At 33.4% G+C, this 23,442-nt stretch overlaps 1 protein-coding gene across 1 annotated transcript; it reads right to left on the bottom strand.

Moving 5' to 3' along the window:
- Positions 1-1,023: 1,023 nt before the first annotated feature.
- Positions 1,024-21,700, bottom strand: LOC149411851 (armadillo repeat-containing protein 6 homolog). Its single transcript, XM_089646502.1, has 9 exons — positions 21,294-21,700; positions 19,486-19,638; positions 17,571-17,764; positions 16,783-16,939; positions 16,227-16,362; positions 7,413-7,584; positions 5,563-5,656; positions 4,542-4,691; positions 1,024-1,643 (listed from the first exon to the last, which is right to left on the bottom strand). The coding sequence occupies exons 1-9, from the start codon at positions 21,408-21,410 to the stop codon at positions 1,389-1,391; spliced, it is 1,428 nt and encodes a 475-aa protein (XP_089502628.1). The 5' UTR covers positions 21,411-21,700; the 3' UTR covers positions 1,024-1,388.
- Between the last annotated feature and the right edge of the window lie 1,742 nt (positions 21,701-23,442).

Below are 23,442 nucleotides of genomic sequence, written 5' to 3' on the forward strand. Positions count from 1 at the left end.
CTCTTCCCCTCCACACAACCTTTAGGCGCATAACTTACTCTAATTGGGGATGCCATAGTCTCACTGGCTCCAGACGGGTGCGGGCAGTTGGGACTCTTGTGCGGTATTCATATAAAAAAAATTTGTTCTCTCTTTTTAACACCATTTAGATCATATTACTCACCACGATGAAGGGAGACAACATTTCTAAGAGACTATACGAGCTGTAGCACGCGGTGCTGTGGCTGTCTGTCTGTGCAGATAGAGACACAATAGCGCATGTTGCTTTTACGTCCAACAAATGGCGCTGTTTTAAAAAAAGAAACATATTTGTCCAACAGATTGCGCTGTTTTTCAAAGAATGCACCGGTCGGTGGCTGAGTTGACATTGCGTTTGGGTCATACCCAGGCGTAGTGTGTTCAATTCCGCAGCTGGATAAATCCTCCATCACAACACAAGCAACATTTTCCGCTTACTGTGGGGGTAGTAGGAGATTTTCAAATATTGTCAGGTTACTCGTAACCCGGGAATGTTTCTTTCGTTTAAAAATAAAAAAAAATAAAAAAAATAGGTATATAAAATTACATGTTTCAAAATTTCAAAGCAATCGGTGAAGACCTCCGGAAATTTAAGATTTTGAACGAACGAACATTTTTATTTATATGGATTTTTATTCTTAATAAGTTTCCGCAACCTTTGACAGCAAGTCAACATATAATTTTATGCACCATAATTTTTTTCTATATTTTAACAAATATATGACAGGAAATAATAATAATATTTTTACCATTATTTTAATGCATTAATTATTATTATTTATTTTTATCTTATTTAATTTAACAAAGTCATAATGATGTTGTGATTTTCTTTTAGGTATACATAGGAGTTAAATATTCATCCATGACATGATACTAAAATTGTTATATTTTTGTAAATTAAATTTTATGTCAAAATTGTTAAAAATAAATAATGTGTTGTTTTCTTATTAAAATGATTGTACTGTGTTTAATTTATTTTATGAAGATTTCCTCAATATTCTGCTTAAATGGTGCTGAAAACATAAAGGCATTTGTTTTAAAGAATTTAAATTAAAACAAACTTTTCATGTTAATTTATTTACGAGTATTATGTATACAAAAGCTTTATTAAACAGACAAACAATCATATCAAAATATGCTAAGTGCTCAATTTTTGGCAAAAATAATGCAGTGCCAAAGAAAATGTTCTGTTTGTTAATTTATATTTTATGCAAAACCTCACAAGAGTCTGTACCGTGTACAACCAGAGGAATTGTATCAGCACCTGGTTTGGTGACATTGGGAGGTGGGTTAAGGAAGGGGCTACAGGAAGGGATTTGAAGTGTTTCTAAGCAAACATAGTTTTAATATTTGGAATCAGCACAGTGTATTTATGCCATACATTCATCTTGCTGATTAGCCGACGAAGTATAGATCTTCCCGCCCTTGCCGGTCCACTGCTCCTCGAGCTTGACACTGCAGCCAAGGTCCCGGAGCGCCGACTTGATGTCCTGTTTGGTGGACTGGTCCGCACCGAAGTTCTTCAGGGCCTCGTTGACCAGCTCTTCGGCCCCGAGCTCCAGGAACTTGGAGCGCTGCTCGGGACACCTGGCCACCATGTTGCGTATTGCCCAGCACCCATTTTTCTGTAAAAAATCGAAACAATTAATATTTCAACATCATTACAATACTCCATCCCAGGAAAGGATTTTGCCTCCTCCACAAATGCTGTGGTTCCGCTGTCTGTGGTCTCTCGCCATTGGCCTTTAGTCTTCAGTCCTTCTACACAATATATCACTGAGGCATTCATACAGTCTTCATAATCTCTATCTATATGTCATCTAGCATTCTATCTATATGTCCTGCCCATCACAGTTTATGAAACCTGAAGGATCGTATAGTAATTGTCTTATGCTCAGTTAATAATAATAACTTTTATACCAGGATGTGGGGAGATTAGTGCGATCCCACCCGTCCCATAAAGATATACACATTTATTATTAAACATCCTATGAAACCTGCAGAATCTCGCAATTGTCTCATGCTCAATTAAACAGCCAATGAAACCTGCAGAATCTTACAATTTTTGTGTTACACTCCTGGGTGTCTGGACCTCATATTCCAATAGTACACGAATTTGATGATTTTCAATCCGGCGTTTCTGTACAATTTAAGGCGAAATAGGTAGACTTGACCTGAAATTTGGCATTTTTGAGGCCACTTTTAGACGTATGAACACTTTTCTAGAAAAAAACACAAATTGATTTCGAAAGATCGTTATTTTATCTAGTAAAGTAAGATGTTAAATTTTGAAAAATAATATTATATTCATATCATAATAAAGTGTTACCGTTGGACGATGCGCAGATTTGTTGCATTTTCAAAGGTGAATTTGTATTATACAACAAATATTTCAAATCATATAATAATACAGTATCAACAATCAATAAATTATCTATCATATGTATGTATAAGAATTTTGTTTTTATTTCAAATAAAATTACTAATAAATAAATCCGAACACGCGTTTTGTGACGAAAATCCCTCAATTTGACTATTTATTTATGGTCTTACAATTGGTATAGTTCAGATTTTTTTACAAAAATAATTTACCAAGACATTATTGAAACATTAGAAATAATTTATGACTAAAAAATATATTCTTAAAGTATATAATAGTAATTAATTTCGATTCGCGTCTGTGAATTTTTATTAACTCGGCATAAGACAAAATTTTGTCAGTTTCCGCCGCGACCGGGCGGCAAGCGGACGTCTAGTCCACGCCAGTCTAGTTAATGACATTTTAAAGAAATTCATTGCTTAAAAATGGGGAGCAAAATACCCTTGGAAAAAAGTTTTATTAGAAAACACAAATTACGACATCAAAAACGTACGTGGGAGATATATTTTCAGAAAAAACAAAGGTTAGTGATATTTAATTATCCGTGTACATTGTACGTACTTATATGCTACAGGGTCGTTCGAAGGAATCAGTCAGAATAAGCACATATTTTTTACAACATTTGGCGATAATTTTGTGTTGTTTAATTTCCAGGGAAAAGAATCAACTATGGACTATCAGGAGTTTATGTCTAACATCGATGTTTCATGTATAAATGTTAAAACTTATGCCAAAGTACGTGAAACTGTTTGTGATTGGTGGTCAAAAAGTGCCACGAACCAAATGAATTTCGATTCGTGATGTGCGATTCAAATCATTTTTTTGTTCATAATTTCTCTTTTATTGTCCAATTCACTATTACATTGGTATAATTCAACATATTTAATATTTTTTGTGTTACTTTTTGTCAGTTTCATAATGTCATATTGTGAATTGAGCTTCTTGTTTTAGGAAAAAAAACAAGGTTATTTTTGACATACTAACCTATAATTTTTCAATCGAAATTTACTCGTGAATTTAATTACATTTCGAAAATTAGACGAGTCAGGTCGCTCCGTTAATCATGAAAACAAATACATGAAAGCGATACAATTTTATGCAATCACATAACTACATATGCAGGTAGGTACCGTAGAATATAGTTGGAAATAAAACCTAGTTTTAATATATATATTACTTCAGTTGTAAGGAATAAACCCTCTTTTCAATGTCATACATATCAAATCAAGTAATACTTTAAAGATAAGTATTAGAAATAAAACTTACCAGTAATACCTTTCGGACAAACAAATAAATAAGTAAAACAAAAGATTTTTACTCACCTTTGGAAAACTCATTTAAAATATTAAAAAAAAAACAAACTAAACAAATATTTGAATTTTTTTTTAAATGTATATTCATATACCTACATATTTTATATCTACCGTGTCAACAAACTGCATTTGTATTTATTTATGTTTACGCACTCCGACATATAACTTATAAATATGTATGTAACTACTTATTAGGAAGAAAGCTACAACCGAGAATTTAACAACAATAATTGTTATTTCATCGGAACCATGCTGTAGTTTTCGTCAGCCGCCCGAGTGTACGGCTCGCAGCGGAATGAATTTGGTATTTCTGTCTCGTTCTAAAAAAACGTCCGATCGCGAGACCGTCTTTTAACGAAATTTGAATTCTCGTCCGCTGGTTAAGACGCCTTAACAAAAATTCAACAAAAAGTGATTTTTTTGAACATTTTTTGAATCGCTCGATTTTGAATGAAATTGTTCAAGAAACAATGGACTACCATACTTTTTTTCTCATTTCAAAGGAATTTGGTGCGAAGTCACAAATTCATAAGTGGAAGGACACAAGTATTGAAGAAATGTATCTATTTTTTGCAATAACCATGCTTATGACAAGAAACGAACACTTGACTATTGAAGAGTATTGGAGTACAAATATATATTTCTAAGTTCCCCTATTTTACCTGCCACCCAAATTGAAAGTCTACGAAACCTGCAGAATCTTACAATGGTCTGATGCTCAATTAGAATTTTTAATGATTCGCAATATCTACAAAAAGTTCTGTATTGTTGTTGCTCCAACAATTTTTAAACTCAAAACTAATAACATTTTGTAATATAATCTTATTTACCTGAACTCGTAGTGACGTTTTGTGCACATTCATACATTGAAGTAGAACTTCTGGAATGCCCACGTCGTAGAAGGATCTGCTATTTTCTATTTCTCTCAGGGCCAAAGCTGCCACACATCCTAGGCCAGCTGCTGCTGATGACTCGGAATTCTAAAAAAACCAATTGAGCAAATAATTCACAATACAAAACTTGTTTCATGACATTAGTTTCACATGTAAACATACAGTTTCATACATTTTTTTTGTGAAACAAAATTATTTCTAAAAAATAATAAAATGTGATTTTTGGCAACACTAGTGTCATGCAACTAATTTCATTGTGTAAAATGTGATGAAACTAGTGTTGCAAAAAAAAAAGCTTTAATGCTTATGGCGCCATGGTATACTTAAGATTTCACAACATTTCATAAATTTTATGCTATTTCCCCACTGTTCCCAAACATCCATGTTGTGAAATTAATTCCAATATAACGAAAATAGTTTTGTAATGTAAATTCGGCGTTAGTTTTGATATTAGGTACATAAATTTGTATTTTATAATCACAGAAGAGTTTCATTGACTGGAGTCTGTAAAATGAAGCCTTTCTGATTAGGGAATGTTGAGGAGGGGTGTGTTGGAAATTAATAAAAAAAATTATTTTCTTTTTTATATAATTTTACATTAGTTCCTCACAGTAGGCCTATGTCATCATTGAAGATGCTGTGTGGAAAAGGAAGAAGTGAACCTGAGTATTGGAGGGACCCATATCATAGTAAGGCAATACAAAAAAACACAAAAGCCAGGAATTCTGGCTACTGAACATATCAAAAGCAGTTCAAGCAAAGTTTCAATTCTAAATTATGGCATCTCGACAGGGTGATACCGAGTGTTTGTGACTCCAAAATGAAGTGCAAATTAATCAATGGTAAGAGCTTTATGTTCCACAGTTGCATGGTTTGAATAAAATTACATAATAATGTTAATTTTGCATGTAAAAAGTACAAATTATGTATAATATTATTATGTAGATGTGATATGTACCTTGTGTGTGTCCAGGGCAGTACAAATGAGGGTTGCGGCCCCCTGTTTGATGATATCTCTTTTCACGTCGTCGTGTCCTGATAGGGCTTTCAATCTTTAAAAAGACCAAATAAATACAATTTTATGAAATATCAGAAACACTTATTTACTTGCTATAATTGAGACCATCAGTGTGTTCCTTTTATAATATAAGCAGCGCAGATCCGTGAAAAATCATGGATGACTAATCAGTTCCAATTTTTGAAACTGACACAATTAAAATAGTTTTCTTTTAAAATTTTATATTATAGATAGATATTTTATCTCTGTATTCTTTACACAATCAGTTCCAATTTTGAAAATGACAATATTCAAAGCAAATTTGAGTTAAAAAGTGGAGTTACGCAGGACGCACAGACAACCGAAATTAGTGTTTTTGAATGATGATTTATATTATAAATGGTAAGTTTTTCGGATCTACCGGATCTGCCCTGATGATGGACACTGCAACGCTGTCCGAAACGTCGGCTAAAGAAGGAGTTAGCGCAACACGGCATAACACCCCAAAAACAAACAACAAAAATATATTATAAATGTAATAAAATACATCAGGGTTTCAAAATGCACAAAAATTAATTACATTGGATTTTATAATACAATATAGCTAATATGGGAAATTGGGATATACATGTATAATACTAGCTGACGGCCACCCTGCGTTGCTGGAGGTTATTTTATCTATTTTTGTTTATTGCAGAAACAAACAGTACATAATTACATAGATGACAATAGTTACAAAATTATAAAAGTTAGTACAATAATTGGTACCAATGACATGTCGCTGACATATATGCATATGAGGTATATTATACATTTTACGGTTAAGTTACATTTTTAAGTTAAGTTAAATTAGTGTGCTGGGGAAGGAGAGAGGTTTGTGTGTGTGTACGTGTGCATGTGTGTCTGTGTGTGGTTGTATGTGTTATGTGGGCGAATTCAGTGTGCTATAAAAGTTTTTCTTAAATAGAGGGAGAGAATCAAAAAATATATCGGTACTTGTGCTTGTTTGAATTGAGTTGAATGTTTGAAGGATGCGAGAAATAGGGGAATTGGCTGCAGCGTTTGTATTATTACTAGTTGTGTAAAAAAGGTTGGTGTGTCGAGTTCTTTTAGATGGGGTGTTAAAATTTATTTGGGATAGAAGTTCTGAGCAGTCTATTTCGTTGTGTATTATTTTATGGAGAAATGTCATGTCAGCTACCGTTCGCCTGGATTTCAGGGATTGGAGAGTGCAGATATAATTATTGTTGTATTTATAACCTAGGTATTTAATGAATTTATTTTGTATGCGCTCTATATTATTGACATAGTAAGTGTATTTGGGATTCCAGACAGGCGATGCATATCCTTAGAAGATAGACATATATCATCAGAGACTTTTGTATGCGCTCTATATTATTGACATAGTAAGTGTATTTGGGATTCCAGACAGGCGATGCATATCCTTAGAAGATAGACATATATCATCAGAGACTTTTGTATGCGCTCTATATTATTGACATAGTAAGTGTATTTGGGATTCCAGACAGGCGATGCATATCCTTAGAAGATAGACATATATCATCAGAGACTTTTGTATGCGCTCTATATTATTGACATAGTAAGTGTATTTGGGATTCCAGACAGGCGATGCATATCCTTAGAAGATAGACATATATCATCAGAGACTTTTGTATGCGCTCTATATTATTGACATAGTAAGTGTATTTGGGATTCCAGACAGGCGATGCATATCCTTAGAAGATAGACATATATCATCAGAGACTTTTCTGTAGGCCGTTATAAAGAATCGAAATAAATAGCGTGCTCACAATTTAAAACACTGCCTGTTGAGTTTCTCCTTATCGTGGAACTCCACCATCACATCCAGAATGAACTTTAATCCTCCAGCCTCCTCCACCTTCTGGCAGAACTCGTGCCGCACCACCAACGTCGCTATCGTCAGCAAAACGTCCGCAACAAAAGCTTCTTGGGAACGGAAGTCTGAAAAATAGACAAATTATTGTTAACTCTGTAGCAGTGACGATTCCACTGCTGACTTCCTCAAGCGAACGAACATCACTACCATGCTCCCACGTGACCTTGGACGGCTGACGCGAGGTGGCGTAACGCATTTCAAGGAAAGAAGATTCAGTTTTAATCTGGCAGCCAGCAGGACGACATTACCAACACACTACGAGATGGATTCGGGGAACCGGCCCAGAGTACTCACGCAAGGAATCTACTTCAACCTACGTAATGTAGTTTAATTCTTTAATCATGGTTTATCCTTAAATTAGCTATTTCAAGTTTTCCTGTTTATCTAAAAAATAGGATGGCGCTCATAATATATTTTCAGTTTAGTTTCATTTTTAAATAATTATTACGTGACATTAACTTCGTTTACGTGACCTTGTCTCTTCGAGGGAAGGCACGACCCTGTAGATATAATATTATTCTTCACCCATCTTAATCACGATTATTAATTTATTAATCTATTTGTTTATATGAATAAATCTTTATCTTACTAATAAGAGTTTTCATTATGTCTCATGCTCTGGTTATTTCCTTATTTTATTCACACATGTTACACATATTATACAAACACATGTAGCGAGCATTAAGCTAAGAATTCCATTTATTACGCCACATTTTGGCGCATCAACACAGTTAATAGCTGGATACGGTACATTTTTGGCGCTACAACGTGGTAAACCTATAGTAAACTTAGTTAATTTATGTCACATTTTTTTCTGGGTATAAATTTTTTTTTATTGCTACATTGAGATTCTTGTGGGGGTGCTTTGGTCCCGTCCGTTTCGTTTTGTGTTGGTAAGCATGTCTTTGTTATTCAGTTTATTACGCTCTAATCCTGCTTGTTTCAGATTAAGGCTCAAATTTTGTGTTGTAGTAAATAATATGTCACCATTCGGCTAAATACCTACTTTATTTAGCTCATTTTGAAATATTTGTGTTCCCTTGTCTGACTTTGAATTTTAAATTCATATCCCTTCAACTTATATTTATTCAAAAGATAACTTGGAGCAATTGTCATCATATCACTGCCATTATCGTAATTGTTTTTATATAATTTTATTTATGCATTATAGCGGTTGTCTTAATTTATTGGATGAATTACGGCCGGCGGAGTATTATTATTATGTGCCATCGTAGGAATCCAATATACCTACTGCCTATTTCACTCTAATTGCGGCCGGTTGGAACAATACATTGCTACGAGATTTTGTAAGTTGATTTCACATTGATTTATTCTCTCTTATTGTAATTATCATTGTGGTAATTTAAAATGGGATTGTTTTCTAATTTTGGGGTTCAATTTTGTTGCAATCATCTCGGGAATAAAATTTGCTTTTGAATGTTATGCTACTCAACATTTTTATATTGAGAGACGGGGGGTCGATGTCACTAATATTTTATTACAGATTTAAGCACGGGTTTTAAGTTTGATTGAATTAATTATTGGATGTAAATGGTATTTGCTTTCTTAGTATGATTGAGGTTATTGTGCAACAAATTTTTCAAAATGTTGTTTTAAAACTATTATTGTTTTACCTTCATGTTACAATTGTTACAAGTTCATAAAATTTTGTCATGCGACTTAAGATTAACATAATATTATAACGGTGTTTCGATTGCTACAATATACAATTAAATTTTAGTTCGGCTTATAATATAATATAATTACTACCTGACTGTAATTTTGTATTTTATCACATTATTGCCATTAATGTCACAAAACGTTATGTAATTTTTTTCGTTTCGAGATTACTATATTTCATATTTTCTAAATGACTTTTAACTTCATAAACCACTCAAGTTTATTATATCTTACGGACATCTTTTGTACACTTAAATTGACTTCTTACAACTTTGGTTAATATTCTTATCAGAATATATTTGAAATATTTAAAAAAAAAAAAAAAAACATGGGAAATTTTTTTTTTTACTTCTTTCCTTGGGAATCCTTCTTTCGGGTTTTGGAATAATCCTCATTTTGTTTCATGGAAGTAAATTATTTATAATTTTATTTGGGAATGTTTTTTCCTTTCATGTATTTCGAAGTTAAACCTTAATTTTGCTTTATTATTTAAATGCGTCTAATCATGCTTTTCAGCGTTGCTGGGTTCCTTCACATTGCCGTTGGATATGAGACGTCAAGTATTCAATGGGAATAATCAAGGTCCAGTTTATCATTATCATCATGGATAAGAGGTCATATTAAATACTTTATTTTATAGTTTTCGGTTGAGTTGTTGATTGCTTTTACTGAAGTTTTGTATATAGTTTGTGTTAATTTCTTTGGAATCTATCAATAACTTGGATTGATGAATTATTTAATGGGAATTTATTGGCATCTTGCTCTAGGTTAAACGTTTTGAATTATTGTCGGTTCCTTTCAATTTACCATGGCTCACGTATTTTGATTGCAATTGCGTTAATTTCAAATTTTTAACAATTACTAAAATCTTAAATCTTTCACAGGCATAATATTTTTAGGAATAGTTTTGAGGGGTTAAATCATGGGTTATTTGGAAACCTTTATCCTAATGTGTGTTACGAGTGATAGGTGCTGTTATTACCTGTAATTTACATATTACATATGTTGGTTAGTCTCGAGGGGTTAAATTGTAAAACAGTTTATTTTTAAATTCATGTTAATTTGCTTTAATAATCTGATAGCGTTTCATTTACAAAAGCGCATTGCATTTGAGACGGCATATTATTTTATTATGAATAGTTATCATAATGTACTTTGATTTTTGGGTGCTGATTTGAAGAGGATTATTTTTCTAAAACTTTTGGAGATTTAAGTTAACTTTTGGGGTTATATTTCTATGTTATAGCGCTTTCTTTGGGGTTATCTTATTAATTACTGTGGGAATTTAAATGCCATACGAATCTAATGTAATTTATTTTATTCAGAAATTAAAACTTTTGTTAACTCACCTTGTTGCAAATATAGATGTCGTTAATTGGGTTTATTATTTGGCTGTTATTGAGAAGGAATTTTATTTTCTACACTACTTTGCGTATTTATCATTTTCTGTTAGTATGGCTTCCGTGAAGGGTTATTAAATTCATACAAGAAATGATTGGTTTATATGTTGCATATTTAAATTGAATTGGTGGGTCATTCATGGCTTTGTTATAACTTACCTACTCTAGGGATTTTTTTTAAAAGGTTATACAGAACTTTGTTTGAGCAGCAAATTTTATTTTTTGCTAAGGTAAGAAATCTATTTTAACTTTCTTCCTTCGTTCCAATTTCAACATGAGTGGTTGAATTCTCAATGATTTAATTTTTTTTTCATAAATTTTAAATTAAATTTATATTAATTATTTTGAAGACAAACCTTTACTAAAGTATTATTTCGTTTCACAGCAGTCGTTTGGTTGTACTTACCTTATTATGGGATTTTTATTGTAAATCGGATTACAGTTGGTTTCGTTATTCTACGAGCATTTAGGTAAATTTTATAATGCGTTGGGATTCAGTTCATTGAATTATTATTATTATTATATACACAGTTCTCGGTTCGCGGTGCATTCGCTAATGACATTATTATTATTACATACAAGTACATATACGTCGGGTTTTATACTTATTTACTTTCATTATCATGATTTATAGTTGGTTCGAGTCTATGAGTACCTTGGATAATAATTTACTTTATCAATTAGTGTTTACTTGTATTAATACACTCTGTCATTTAGAATTACTTAATTGGGATTCAACATTTATCTTATTATAGATGACACACCTTGCTTAGTTTTTTTTAAAAATAATATTTTCTTACGACAAGATATATTACCTACTCATCGTTGTAATGTTTTATACACAATCTTTCGGTATACAAATTTATTCTACGGTTTATCTCGGATGCTGTTAAGTTCATATTAACATATTTAACTATTTAATAATTTTCTTCGGCACTTTAGTTTGCAATTATTAAACTTTTATCAACTTTTTTTTGTTGGATTTTTATGGAACTTTGATACTGCCTAGTTGTTGGCATAAGTTTGATACTATTTTACGGGAACACAAATTTTCTTTCTCTTAGTTGCAAGTATACTTTCAACTGTTTCATGTTGGTTTTCATGGAGAATTATACAACTATAAGTTGTTTTGATGTTTTTGGTCGGTTTCTGAACAAATAGAAGCTGTCATCGATGTTCATATACATCTAATACTTCGTTTTTTTTTCATTTTAGAACGGTTACATATTGTTTACTTTTCTTTTTCGTAAACTTAAAAAGAAGAGCATTTGTCTTTTCCGGTTAAGAGGGATGCGATATTTTTTAAAAAGAGCACACATTCGACGTTCATATATGAACACGAATATGAACTTCGAATGGATGTTTTGTGTTGTCTTGTTTTGTCTTGTCGTTATTGTAATTGTCCATGGGGTAATTCGCGGCTTATTTTTCGGATTTCAACTTTAAGCCTCGTCTTTAATTTTGGTGGAAATTATTTCACTATTTTTATTCTTGTCTTGCAGCGGGACGATATTAACGCGTGACATGTTAGTTTTCTAATCCTCTGAGTACGTTGTTTAATTGTTTTCGCGTTCCATGCTTTAGTTCTAGGGCCTCTGAGTTCGCAGCACAATTCTTTTGGAATTGATCGTGGAGATTAGATGTAGGATGTAGGTAGTTTCCTAGTCTTTCTCATCCGCAGGAAGAGAGAGGAACCCTTGGCGTAGATGTATTTCCTATGATGAGGGTAGGTCTCTTGTCCTCCGCAAATAAGATATGTATTTTGAAGTATATAGCGTTATGTCCAGGAATTTTCCGGGTTTTCCATCTCATTATGAGGTTTTATATGGATTGGTGGTTCAAGTGATATTTGTTCAACAGTAGTTTTATTCAGCAATAAGACGTTTTGGGTATTTTATATAACGCATACGTTATTCTGGAAATTTATTTCAGGACTATATGAGTTCTGGGTTTTTCCGGTTTTCCTTCTCATTCGAGGATTTATATGGATATGTTGGGATATATCTAGTTCAACAATCGTGGGGTCTTTTGTTCTGATAATTTTTTTTTAATATAAAGTTTTTGGGATACTTTTTTCTGTTTTGAAATATATACCGTTTGGTATGTTAATATACAACAATTATGATGTCTTGAACATATACGCTCATTCGGGATATTATCAGAGCAATGTTTATGTTTCATGTTTTTCGTGTTCACCTTCTTAAGCACTTCTCCTATTTTAGGATAATTGCTTGACAAGCTAATGGAAATAAATTTAAAGAGGAATATTTGTGTGTATATATGTATATATATATGTATATATATGTATATATTTTATTTTTTTTTAAATTTATTATAATGATAATAATTTATAAATTTATCATAATGATAATAACTTTTTTTTTCCCTCAGAAAGAATATCATTCTTTATTTTTGAATTTTATCATTTTATTATATACCTTTGGTATTGAATTTACAATTTTCTTGAAACTTTATATGTTCAGTGTCTAATGATTGACAGTTTTTTCAATTGATTTTGAATATTTTAAATTTTGAGTATGATAAAATTTTTTAATTAAAATTTAATTTTGGATTAATATTTGTGAATAATCTCGGGAGTTGATATAATATTTCGGTTTGGTTTTCTGGTCTTATTATTCATACTTTGCAAAAAAAAAAAAAAAGGTTTTGTGTACCTGGGTTTTTCCTTCTATTTTAGAATTTTTTCCGTGATTTTGGAACAATTTTCTATTTTGGGTCAACATATTTTAACTTTTGGTAGGTTTATACAACTTGAATATTAACATTAATTTTGATGTTTTATAACTTTAGTTAATTTGCGTGTTTGCATTTCACATTTGTTGAGGTCAAATGTTTTATAGGGTTCATTCATAGGTAACCTTTTTGATTTACTTCTTTATAATAATGCTTATATTTTCATAAACATAATTAGCAATGTTTTATTGAGTAGTTCATTCTTGTGGATAAACCATATAGGTAGGCAGTTTTAGCTGTAGAGAACTTCACTTCAAGCGGTTGGTCATCATCTCCAGATCTCTTCAACTACATGGAGCATCATTTTCATATCGACCTACTTATAGTTGCCTTGAATGGGCAGAAGTATCTTCTCAAGCATTTGGATATTGTCAAAGAAGTTTCTTCAACTACATGGAGCATCATTTTCATATCAACCTACTTATAGTTGCCTTGAATGGGCAGAAGTATTTTCTGCAGCTGGTGCATCTGTTATATATATCTCTTCAGTGGGCCACTTTGGGTCTTTAAGTTATATGAAGAAATCATGATCTGAGAGATTCCGGCAAGATTATCTACGGGCAAGTCTCACTAGCCAAGAAGGTTCTCTTCAGGAGGTGCCAGGTGGACCTCATTATTTCCAGGAGGAAATATTTTCTTTTGGTGAGGGGGTAATGTAGCAGTGACGATTCCACTGCTGACTTCCTCAAGCGAACGAACATCACTACCATGCTCCCACGTGACCTTGGACGGCTGACGCGAGGTGGCGTAACGCATTTCAAGGAAAGAAGATTCAGTTTTAATCTGGCAGCCAGCAGGACGACATTACCAACACACTACGAGATGGATTCGGGGAACCGGCCCAGAGTACTCACGCAAGGAATCTACTTCAACCTACGTAATGTAGTTTAATTCTTTAATCATGGTTTATCCTTAAATTAGCTATTTCAAGTTTTCCTGTTTATCTAAAAAATAGGATGGCGCTCATAATATATTTTCAGTTAAGTTTCATTTTTAAATAATTATTACGTGACATTAACTTCGTTTACGTGACCTTGTCTCTTCAAGGGAAGGCACGACCCTGTAGATATAATATTATTCTTCACCCATCTTAATCATGATTATTAATTTATTAATCTATTTGTTTATATGAATAAATCTTTATCTTACTAATAAGAGTTTTCATTATGTCTCATGCTCTGGTTATTTCCTTATTTTATTCACACATGTTACACATATTATACAAACACATGTAGCGAGCATTAAGTTAAGAATTCCATTTATTACGCCACATTTTGGCGCATCAACACAGTTAATAGCTGGATACGGTACAACTCTTTGTGTGCTGGATGTGCCTATCTGCCACGAAACACTTGTAACCGTTGAACACCTCAGTGGACGATAGACAAAATCTAAACATACTTTCTTTTCGTGGGATTTTGTCAATTCTTTTTAAAGTTCATTCTTCAACCTGCCTAACTCGCATTTCCTATGGTTTTTGTGTTTTTTTTAATTTTTCATTTAGAACTAGCTGACATGTACCCGGTGTTGCTCGTCTTTTCTCTACTTACAATAAATATAATATCCATGTATTATATATACATATATATATATAAACCTTCCGGAAGAAATTCTCTAGATGATAGTGAAAACCCTATCAAAATCCGTTGCGTAGTTTAGAAGAACTAAGCAAACAAACAGACAGACGTGAATAGTGTCTTTATTTTATACTATTTAGAGAGAACACTTATTTAGCTTTATGAAAAATGTAATAAAACTTCAAGAATATTTTCATGTTTCTTTATAACAGGCAAGAGAAAAAAATACTCTGAATATACTATTAATAATTAACTAATATACTAGTAGCTGTTTTGGGGTAGATTGTATTCATTCAAGCGATTTTTGGCTAATATGGATATTAATGGTAAGTTTACAAAAACGTTTTGAGCGTTTTTGATATATTGATTACGTATTTGATATATAAAACATAAAAATGTGGGATGAACGGCGAAATCTAGGTGGATTCATTCGCTTTATAATATTTTGAGGAATGATATTAAATAATACGGTAAATTTATGTATATACAACCAATCACTCGAGTGAATATACATACTATTTTAATAAATATATAAACTCATTATCTGTAAGATGGGACAATGTACAAAAACATAATTTTGCAAAAACAAGTAAACACTCTTTTATTATGAAGTTTAAATCATTTTCTACATTTGTACAATGTATCTGTACTCTTGTACTACAGTGTGTCTACAGAACATTTTGATACGTAACTTACCTCAAATTACTACACTGTGTCTATATAATATCAAGATGAACATGTCAACACAGCTTCTAACTTCTAACCTAATAATATAAAATACTGCCACCATGGGAGGAACTACGGTAGAGACTCCCAAGGAGGATATTGTGTTTCCACCTATGACGGCAGAATAACACCCATGCGAACACCTCAGCACATGTTCTGCTTGTGAGGTGTTCACAGAACATACTTACTACCTAAGCTTCAATCATGTATATAAAGTTGTATATCACATTTAATTCTACTACCACGTTTTATATATGAAACATCTATCTGTATTACATGCAACCAATATCAATATGTATACCTATAAACTGTAAGTATAAGTGAGTAGATAAATAAATAAATAAAAAATTATGAGAATAGAAGGGTGTAAAAATTTTCCATCAGCACAAGACGTAAGTATCAGACCGCGGGAGTTAAGCATACCAAAGGTTAGAACACCATAAATCAAATTAAATAATACATATTATAATATCTTAGAAAAGTCGCATTTGAGGTGGCTTATACAATTTTGTACAATTTTATAAAAACACATTATTGGAAACCGTCTGCCACATGAAAGTGGTTAAGTACCTGAGAGCATTTGAGTGAGAGTGCTGAGAGTTTCCGTGGCAATGAGCCGGGCGTGATCGTGGGCCTTGCCAAACTCCACTCTGACGTCATCATCCAACACCAGGTGGCGGATCACGCAGCAAACTTCCTTCAGAACCTGCAAGCAAATATGGAGAGCAGTAATAAAACATTTACGGTCTTACTAATTAGATTCTTGTACACCCGTTCAACGTTGGTGTGGTAAAGCCGACCCTACGTAAGGACGTTTTAACCACACAAACGTCGCGGTAATAAGATAAGTTATATTTACACCGCGTTTATTAGGGGGTTTAATTTACAAATCTACAATTTTATTTCGAGATTGATGAAAATTTGCACAATTGACCTTCAAAACAAGAGGAAGGTGATTGTCTGCAAGAAATTTCTAAAAAGCTCCCCCAAACTCTTAAAGCATAATTTTGATACTTGATAAAATTTAGCACACTTGACTTACAAAATAAGAGAACAATTACTCTCTACATTTGAGCTCTGCAAGTACGGGCAACGCCGAGGACTTCAGCTAGTAATTTATAATTACCTTGGCATCTTTGTTAGTCTCCAGCATGGTTTTCAAGTGGGTGAGTATTTCTGCATCGAATATGTGTTGCCTGTTGCGTTCATGTCTCAAGCAACAGGTGGAGATCCACTTCAGGGTCATTAAAATAACCGCACTATCATCCTGCTTATCCAGAAGACTAAAGGAGAAAATCAAAATATACATTTTTACAAAATTACAAAAAAAACTTTGTAAAGTACAAACCCTTAAAGAAAAAGACAAGAAACCTGAAAAATTCTCAAGCTTCTCTTCGTTCAGAACATTTTATATGATGATTTGAGTATGTAAAGTGGATGGAAAGAGAATATAAACTTATATAAGGCCCTGGAATCAACCGCGCTAACGACTGAGCCAAATCCCGATTGGGTAGGACCGACATTTATTTCATATATTAGTTGCTGTAATGTCATGCAATTTCAGAGAAATGCGTATACGTCCACGTGTGCTGATAGAATGCATTGTCATGGACGAAGTCTATCTGCTTAAGTGGGTTAATTTACGCTTTCAATTCATATTTATGTATTTAAAAATATATTCAGGTTTGACATTAACTTGTATTTAACTGTCTAAATAAAGTAAATTAATAGATTAGGCTGAAAAAAAACAATCAATATCGTGGGAAATTACAAAAATGTACAAAAATGAACAAACTTTGGCGAAAATACTCGCAAATTATGTCATTTTCAGCTATAGATTATGTGATTTTTTTTTTGTTTATTTGCTGACATTTACTAAAATGACGAATTAATAGTATGGTGTGTTTAATGTACTTATTCATGATATCAATGCCTTCGCTAGTTAAGATATCAGGTTGCCCGTCCATGAGGGAGATTATAGCCTTCAGAGCAGCCAGGATGACAGATTTATCTTCGCAGTTGTTCTTCAGACAGGAGACTATGACCGGATAGGCCCCTTCCTTACTCGCCATCAGCTTGTGGGCCAACAGGTCTTTGTCGCATTCGGTCTGAAAACAATCTGCAAGTTAATATTTACAAAACAATATACAGTCGATTACGCTTAATTGGGACACATCGGGCTCCGAGCATTTTGTCCCAAATAAGCAGTTGTAATTTAATATTCATGCTTCGACCATAGAAAACCGATGATTTAGTGTGTCCCTGATTTCTTTTCGATGTCTCATTTTATCACCATGTAACACCCATTCGTCATGCAACTGATTTTCTTGTCGTTGAGGATGCGATATGGTAGATTTTGGGACACCAGTTAACTCTTTTCTTGGAATTTATCTTTACTTTGACTAATGTCGGCGGACGGCGAAAAGCCCGTGTGGGCGAAGTATACCGAATTACTGCTGAATGAACTTGTAACTCCCTTACCCTCCCTTCACCCATGCCGCAAACCGCTCACCCCCTTTTCTTAACTAAAATTCGTTTACTGAGACACGTTTTAATGGACTTCAGATGGGAATTTGTCCCAATTAAACGGAATGAATGGTGTTCCCGATATGGTTTCTGTTCCTTGGGTTTTTTTTTATTTTTATTTTTTTTATATTAACTCCACACAGGAGGCCCTGAAGAAAATAATTTCCCTCAGGGCCTATGTCATCTTTGGGGATGCTGTGTGGAGGGTCTTTTTGTGGAGAGGAAGGAGTGAACGTGGGTCTTGAAGAGTCCCATGTTGTAGGAGGGAGGAAACACAGAGGCCGGCAGTTCGTTCCACAGACGAGCTGTTGAACTTAAGAACGAATCGTAGAAACGACCCGTTCTCATGTGACAAATGTCAACCATGTACAAATGTTGGGCGCGCGTTTGGCGTGTATCCCGACTACGCACCGGTGCCGAAGGGATCAATGACGCTAGTTCCTCAGAGCATCTTCCATTGTAATACCGATAGAACAAGGACAGCAAACCTACCTGACGCCTGTGCTCTAAAGATTGCAGTCCGTTTGTTAAGATTGGGGAATCTATCAAACGGACCGCCCGTTTTTGCACAGAGTCAAGGGTTTTTTTCAGGTATTTAGGGGCTCCGGACCAGAGATGGCTGTCAAATTCAACAGTAGGGCGCACTTGCGATTTGTACAGGGTCAGCAGTTGTGTTCTATTAAAGTATCTGCGGGGTTTTGGCCCAAATACCCGGCTGTCCCGATAAGCTGGCGTATCAATTAAGCAGAATCGACTGTATATTTTATATAAATACATTTTTTTATCTCCCAACTGTGCGGAGCGAGGAAGACTATGGGATCCCCAATTGGAGTATGTTGTGAGGCTGAAGGTAGTGGAGAGAGGAAGGAGATGGGGGAGAGGGGGATTGGGAATAGTTTTATTTTTATTTGTACAGTAGATAAATTTTTAGTATTATTTTACCTGTCATGCGAAGTTTACAGTATTGTTTATTGTTGTTTAAATGTGTTAGCATAGATTTTAGATGGAGTTGACGTATATTTAAGACATTTTACTCGATGAAGAGTCGAATGGAGTTCAATTTCAATCCTGGATACTAAACCAAGTATTAATGTAGAACATATAAGCTTTATGAAATTTTGATACATTATAAGTATAGGCGCATCTACAGAATACCTTAGATGGGGTGACTAAGTGATTATTGAACAATAGCAATAGCTTTATTGAGTTACTAGAACTGAAGGGCTAGGTATTTCCAAACCTTTCTCTTTTCTATGTCCTTCTCCTCCCCACTTAAACTATTATTAGGAAAAAATGTACTTACTTTGAGAACTTCCAAATCTTTGATCAGCTGTTCCTTGTCCAGAATGTCTTCAGATATAAGTTTGGAGATATTTCTGATGGTGACTGCTACAATATGGTTGTCTGGCTTACCCGAAAGAATTAAATCTTTTATTATGTTCGTCAGGTCTACTCCCTGTTAAAAATAAAATAATTATTTAGTACAAAAAGTTACCTTGTAACAAACACAAAAAGTCTAACTTGTAAGAACAGCGCATTTGGAATTTAACCCGGGATCAGTAGCGTAATGACGGTCACCCTTGCCAAAATGTTAAACTGTTTGGCATGTAAAGAATGCGTGATGAGGTTGTTTCCTCCCCCCTGTACCTTCTGACCATTCCTCCTGTGGGAGATGTTGATGCCACTAGAAGCGAAATGTTTAGTACCTTCAATATAACTTGATATAACTCCGATCGAAAATTGGAACAGAAATGACGTCATATGATTGTCTAACTATATCCACCAATGAAAAACTCTAAAAGTCTATGGAATAAACTTTCAGAGTTTTTCATTGGTGTTTAGTAAAATAAGTAGGCTCCGAATGAGAATTGTACTGTCTATATATTGGCATATCTATGGTTTTTTAGGACCAATTTGTTACGTACAAAAAGCCCGAAGATATCGATCTAGTGAGTGGTTTATTTATGGTACCCAGGCAACTGTGCTACGGAGAGATGTCTGCACAGTGAGCTGTGAAGGATTCTCTCATTCAGCCACTGATGACGGAAGTATCTTTTTACGACACAATTAATTATATTAAAGTATTTGTGCTCGACATATTTTAAAAGTCACACTCTTGAAGAATTCAACGAATTTTATGATTTTTTATGTATTGAATTACTTATTATTTTTGGTAATTATGTCCCGAACTGCCGCAGTTTTAGGCACAGATTATGGAAATTACAATTTTGTTTCAACAATTATAACAAGAAACAACTATTTACATGCACAAAATAGGTTCTTAGTTCGGGTTAATTAAGTAGTTTATGCGTATTTAGACTAAAAATAAACTTATGCTATTGTCACTACATACAAAAAAAGCCAAAATGGCGGCAAAGGGATCGTTTTATAAAGTAAACTAGCTGACAGTACCCGGCGTAGCTGGGGGTTATCTTTAGGAGATAGAAATATACCATCGCGGACTTTTCTGTAGGCCTTTTTAAGATATACAATTATGTGGTACATTATTTTGATGTATCTCATAAGGTTTATCCAGCGTTAGCAATCTAAGGGCCGAAAATATTTTTAAGACTTGATTACAAAACATTGACTTTTCTCTACTTTCTATAAATATAATATGCATATACAAACCTTCCGGAAGAAAATCTCTAAATGGTAGTAAGTATCAAAATCCGTTGCATGGTTTGGAAGAAGTAAGCGCACAATCAGACAGACGCGGATAATGGCTTTGTTTTATACTATTTAGAGATTTAGAACTTTGATTAAATAGAAATGGAATTATAATGCATCTTTGCCATCTATCCCAACTCAAATCATTGTTTCTTGTAGTAATTTAGTTGAAACGAAATGTAATTCCCTTAATTGCCTATAAAAAGTGCAGCGGTTAGGGAAATATTTGCCAGTAAATTTTGTGATTTATGATGGAGTGTTTTATTTATGTAAAAATGTATATATTTTACAAACATAAAATAAAGAAAGAATTAAAAAAAAAGTTAGGGTAAACTTTTAAAATCGTGTGAAAAAATGCAAATGCGTATCCAGCTCTCTTAAAAGAGTATCAAAGTTAGTTTTATTCTTGTTCTTTGGAATTTTATAGAAAGCGATGTTTACCTGAGCCTTAAATTGTTTAATGGCATCTTCAATAGCCTCTTCTGGGGCCATTTCAAAATCATCAATATTTTCCTGGACAACATCATCGTACGTCTGCTGGGTTATAACGCGAACCATTTTCACAATAAACTCCTTCAAATTCTAGATATTGGTCAACTTGTCCAAAGTTTTGTTCTCAAACAAACTCGTTGCTACACACCTACACAATTTTTGCACATGTCCAATAAAACGAGAATAATTAATAAATTAACGCAATAAATTGAGAAAAAAACCTAAATTCGTAATTAGCGCTAATGAATAATAAGTACTTCAATTGCTAGTCGTGTCAGGAATATAGAATACTTTTCAAAATCGTGATTCACTTCTTTGAATAAAATTAAATTTGGAAAAGCGTTCGGTACGGTATTGTCTATTGCGTGTTTTGACATTTGACAGCTATGAGGAATAGATAATTTTTAAAAGTTTTTCTAAGATAACATAACCATTGCTTTGACTCCGTATGGAGCCTCGCCGCCGCAGTTACAATTTATTCGACTGAAAAACAGTTTGTAGATTTGCCCAAATATAAAATCTCAGCCGCTCATCTCACTAGAGATTTTTTTTGTCGAGGTGTGCAGCTTTACAATTATATTAAATAATAAAAATCAAATATAATATATTATATTATTGAGAATATTGAGATTATAAGTTATAATATTGAGAATATAAACTCACGAAATTTTTACAAAAAATACACACTACAGTTAATCAAACTAACATTACAACTAGGCAGTACTTTGGCAACAATAACATTCTACTGACTAAATAAGTCATCCTGACCGGCTTTAGTCCAAACGTATTTGTACTTACATTTTCTTGCAGATTGGCGCGCTAAGTACCAGAGCTGTTTGCCGCGCAAAGTTCTGAAACATAGATCGGTGTGCTGAGGCCTGATAACCCAATCACACCTGTATTCAGCTTTTCTCTAACTTCTTTTGTAGCATTATGCATGTAACTGTGTATTTCTATTATAATCAATTAAAAAATATTTCCATCGTTCAACTTTTTAATTAATCAATGAATAAATTAAACGGAATCTTGGAAATGTAAATCAACCACTTCCCGAGATCCGATCAGGCAGAAACTCGACTCGCTGTCGATGACAATGCATTATATCAACTTTTGGTGACACTCACGAGAAACGTCAAAAATATCTCGGATTATTTGACAAAAGAGATATTATTCTCGTGGTATATTGTGTTAAGTACTACCTAATATGATTTGATATCCACTGGAAACTTGGAACAGGAAACTGGGATTATGCAATCATTTTTGCGAATGGTCAAATGATTAGTTATGATATTATATTATACCGACCGAAGAAGCTACATTTTAGTGATTTTTTTGTGAACATATTTTAGGTTGGGATTTAGTGTATTTAAAAAATTGCATTCTGACTTCTATAGCTGGGAAGGTTATTAATAAACATAAATTGTTCATTTTTATAGGGCCATTTTTGTGAAAAATCACCACGAGGGCGCTCCATAAAGAATTTTAAGATTGTACGTATTTTAAGGTTGTGTATGTATTTTATGTGAATGACGCAATCGGCCCGATATATAAATATTATATTCGATATTGTTTTAATTTTCAGGTTTTAATGTCCGTGGGGATGAAAATTTTTCAATATTTCTTCTATTGAATAATGAATTCAAGGAATAATGAGAAATTTGAGAAGATTTCAAAGCTTTAGTATGAATATTCAAATATGTAGTATTTCCTTATAATTGGAAGAAGGTACGAAACTTATATGTATTATTATATTCAGTTTAAAAGTAAATATTATAAATTAACGTCTCATGAAACGCGTGTACCATGGCTTGCTTATGTGCCCCCTCCTTCCCCATCTCGACAAATATCTGAAACTGTCCCTGTGAATGGTTTATTTATGCTCTGTCCGCAGCTACTGCTCCCGCTACGAACGATTAAATCGATTAATAACTCGATTATTTTTATGTTTCGATCATGGAATTGTTTAGATCCTGCCCATCACTACTAGGGGGTAATTATACTGTTTTTCGTCTGCAACAAACCTATCTCACTCTCACATATTATTGCGACTTTAGTGCGAGAGGGTAAGATACTGTTTTTCTGTTTGAAACAGTTCTGT

This window comes from Hesperophylax consimilis, chromosome 24 (assembly GCF_061612785.1).
Source record: "Hesperophylax consimilis isolate HC1 chromosome 24, BYU_Hcon_1.0, whole genome shotgun sequence".
NCBI lineage: Eukaryota > Metazoa > Arthropoda > Insecta > Trichoptera > Limnephilidae > Hesperophylax > Hesperophylax consimilis.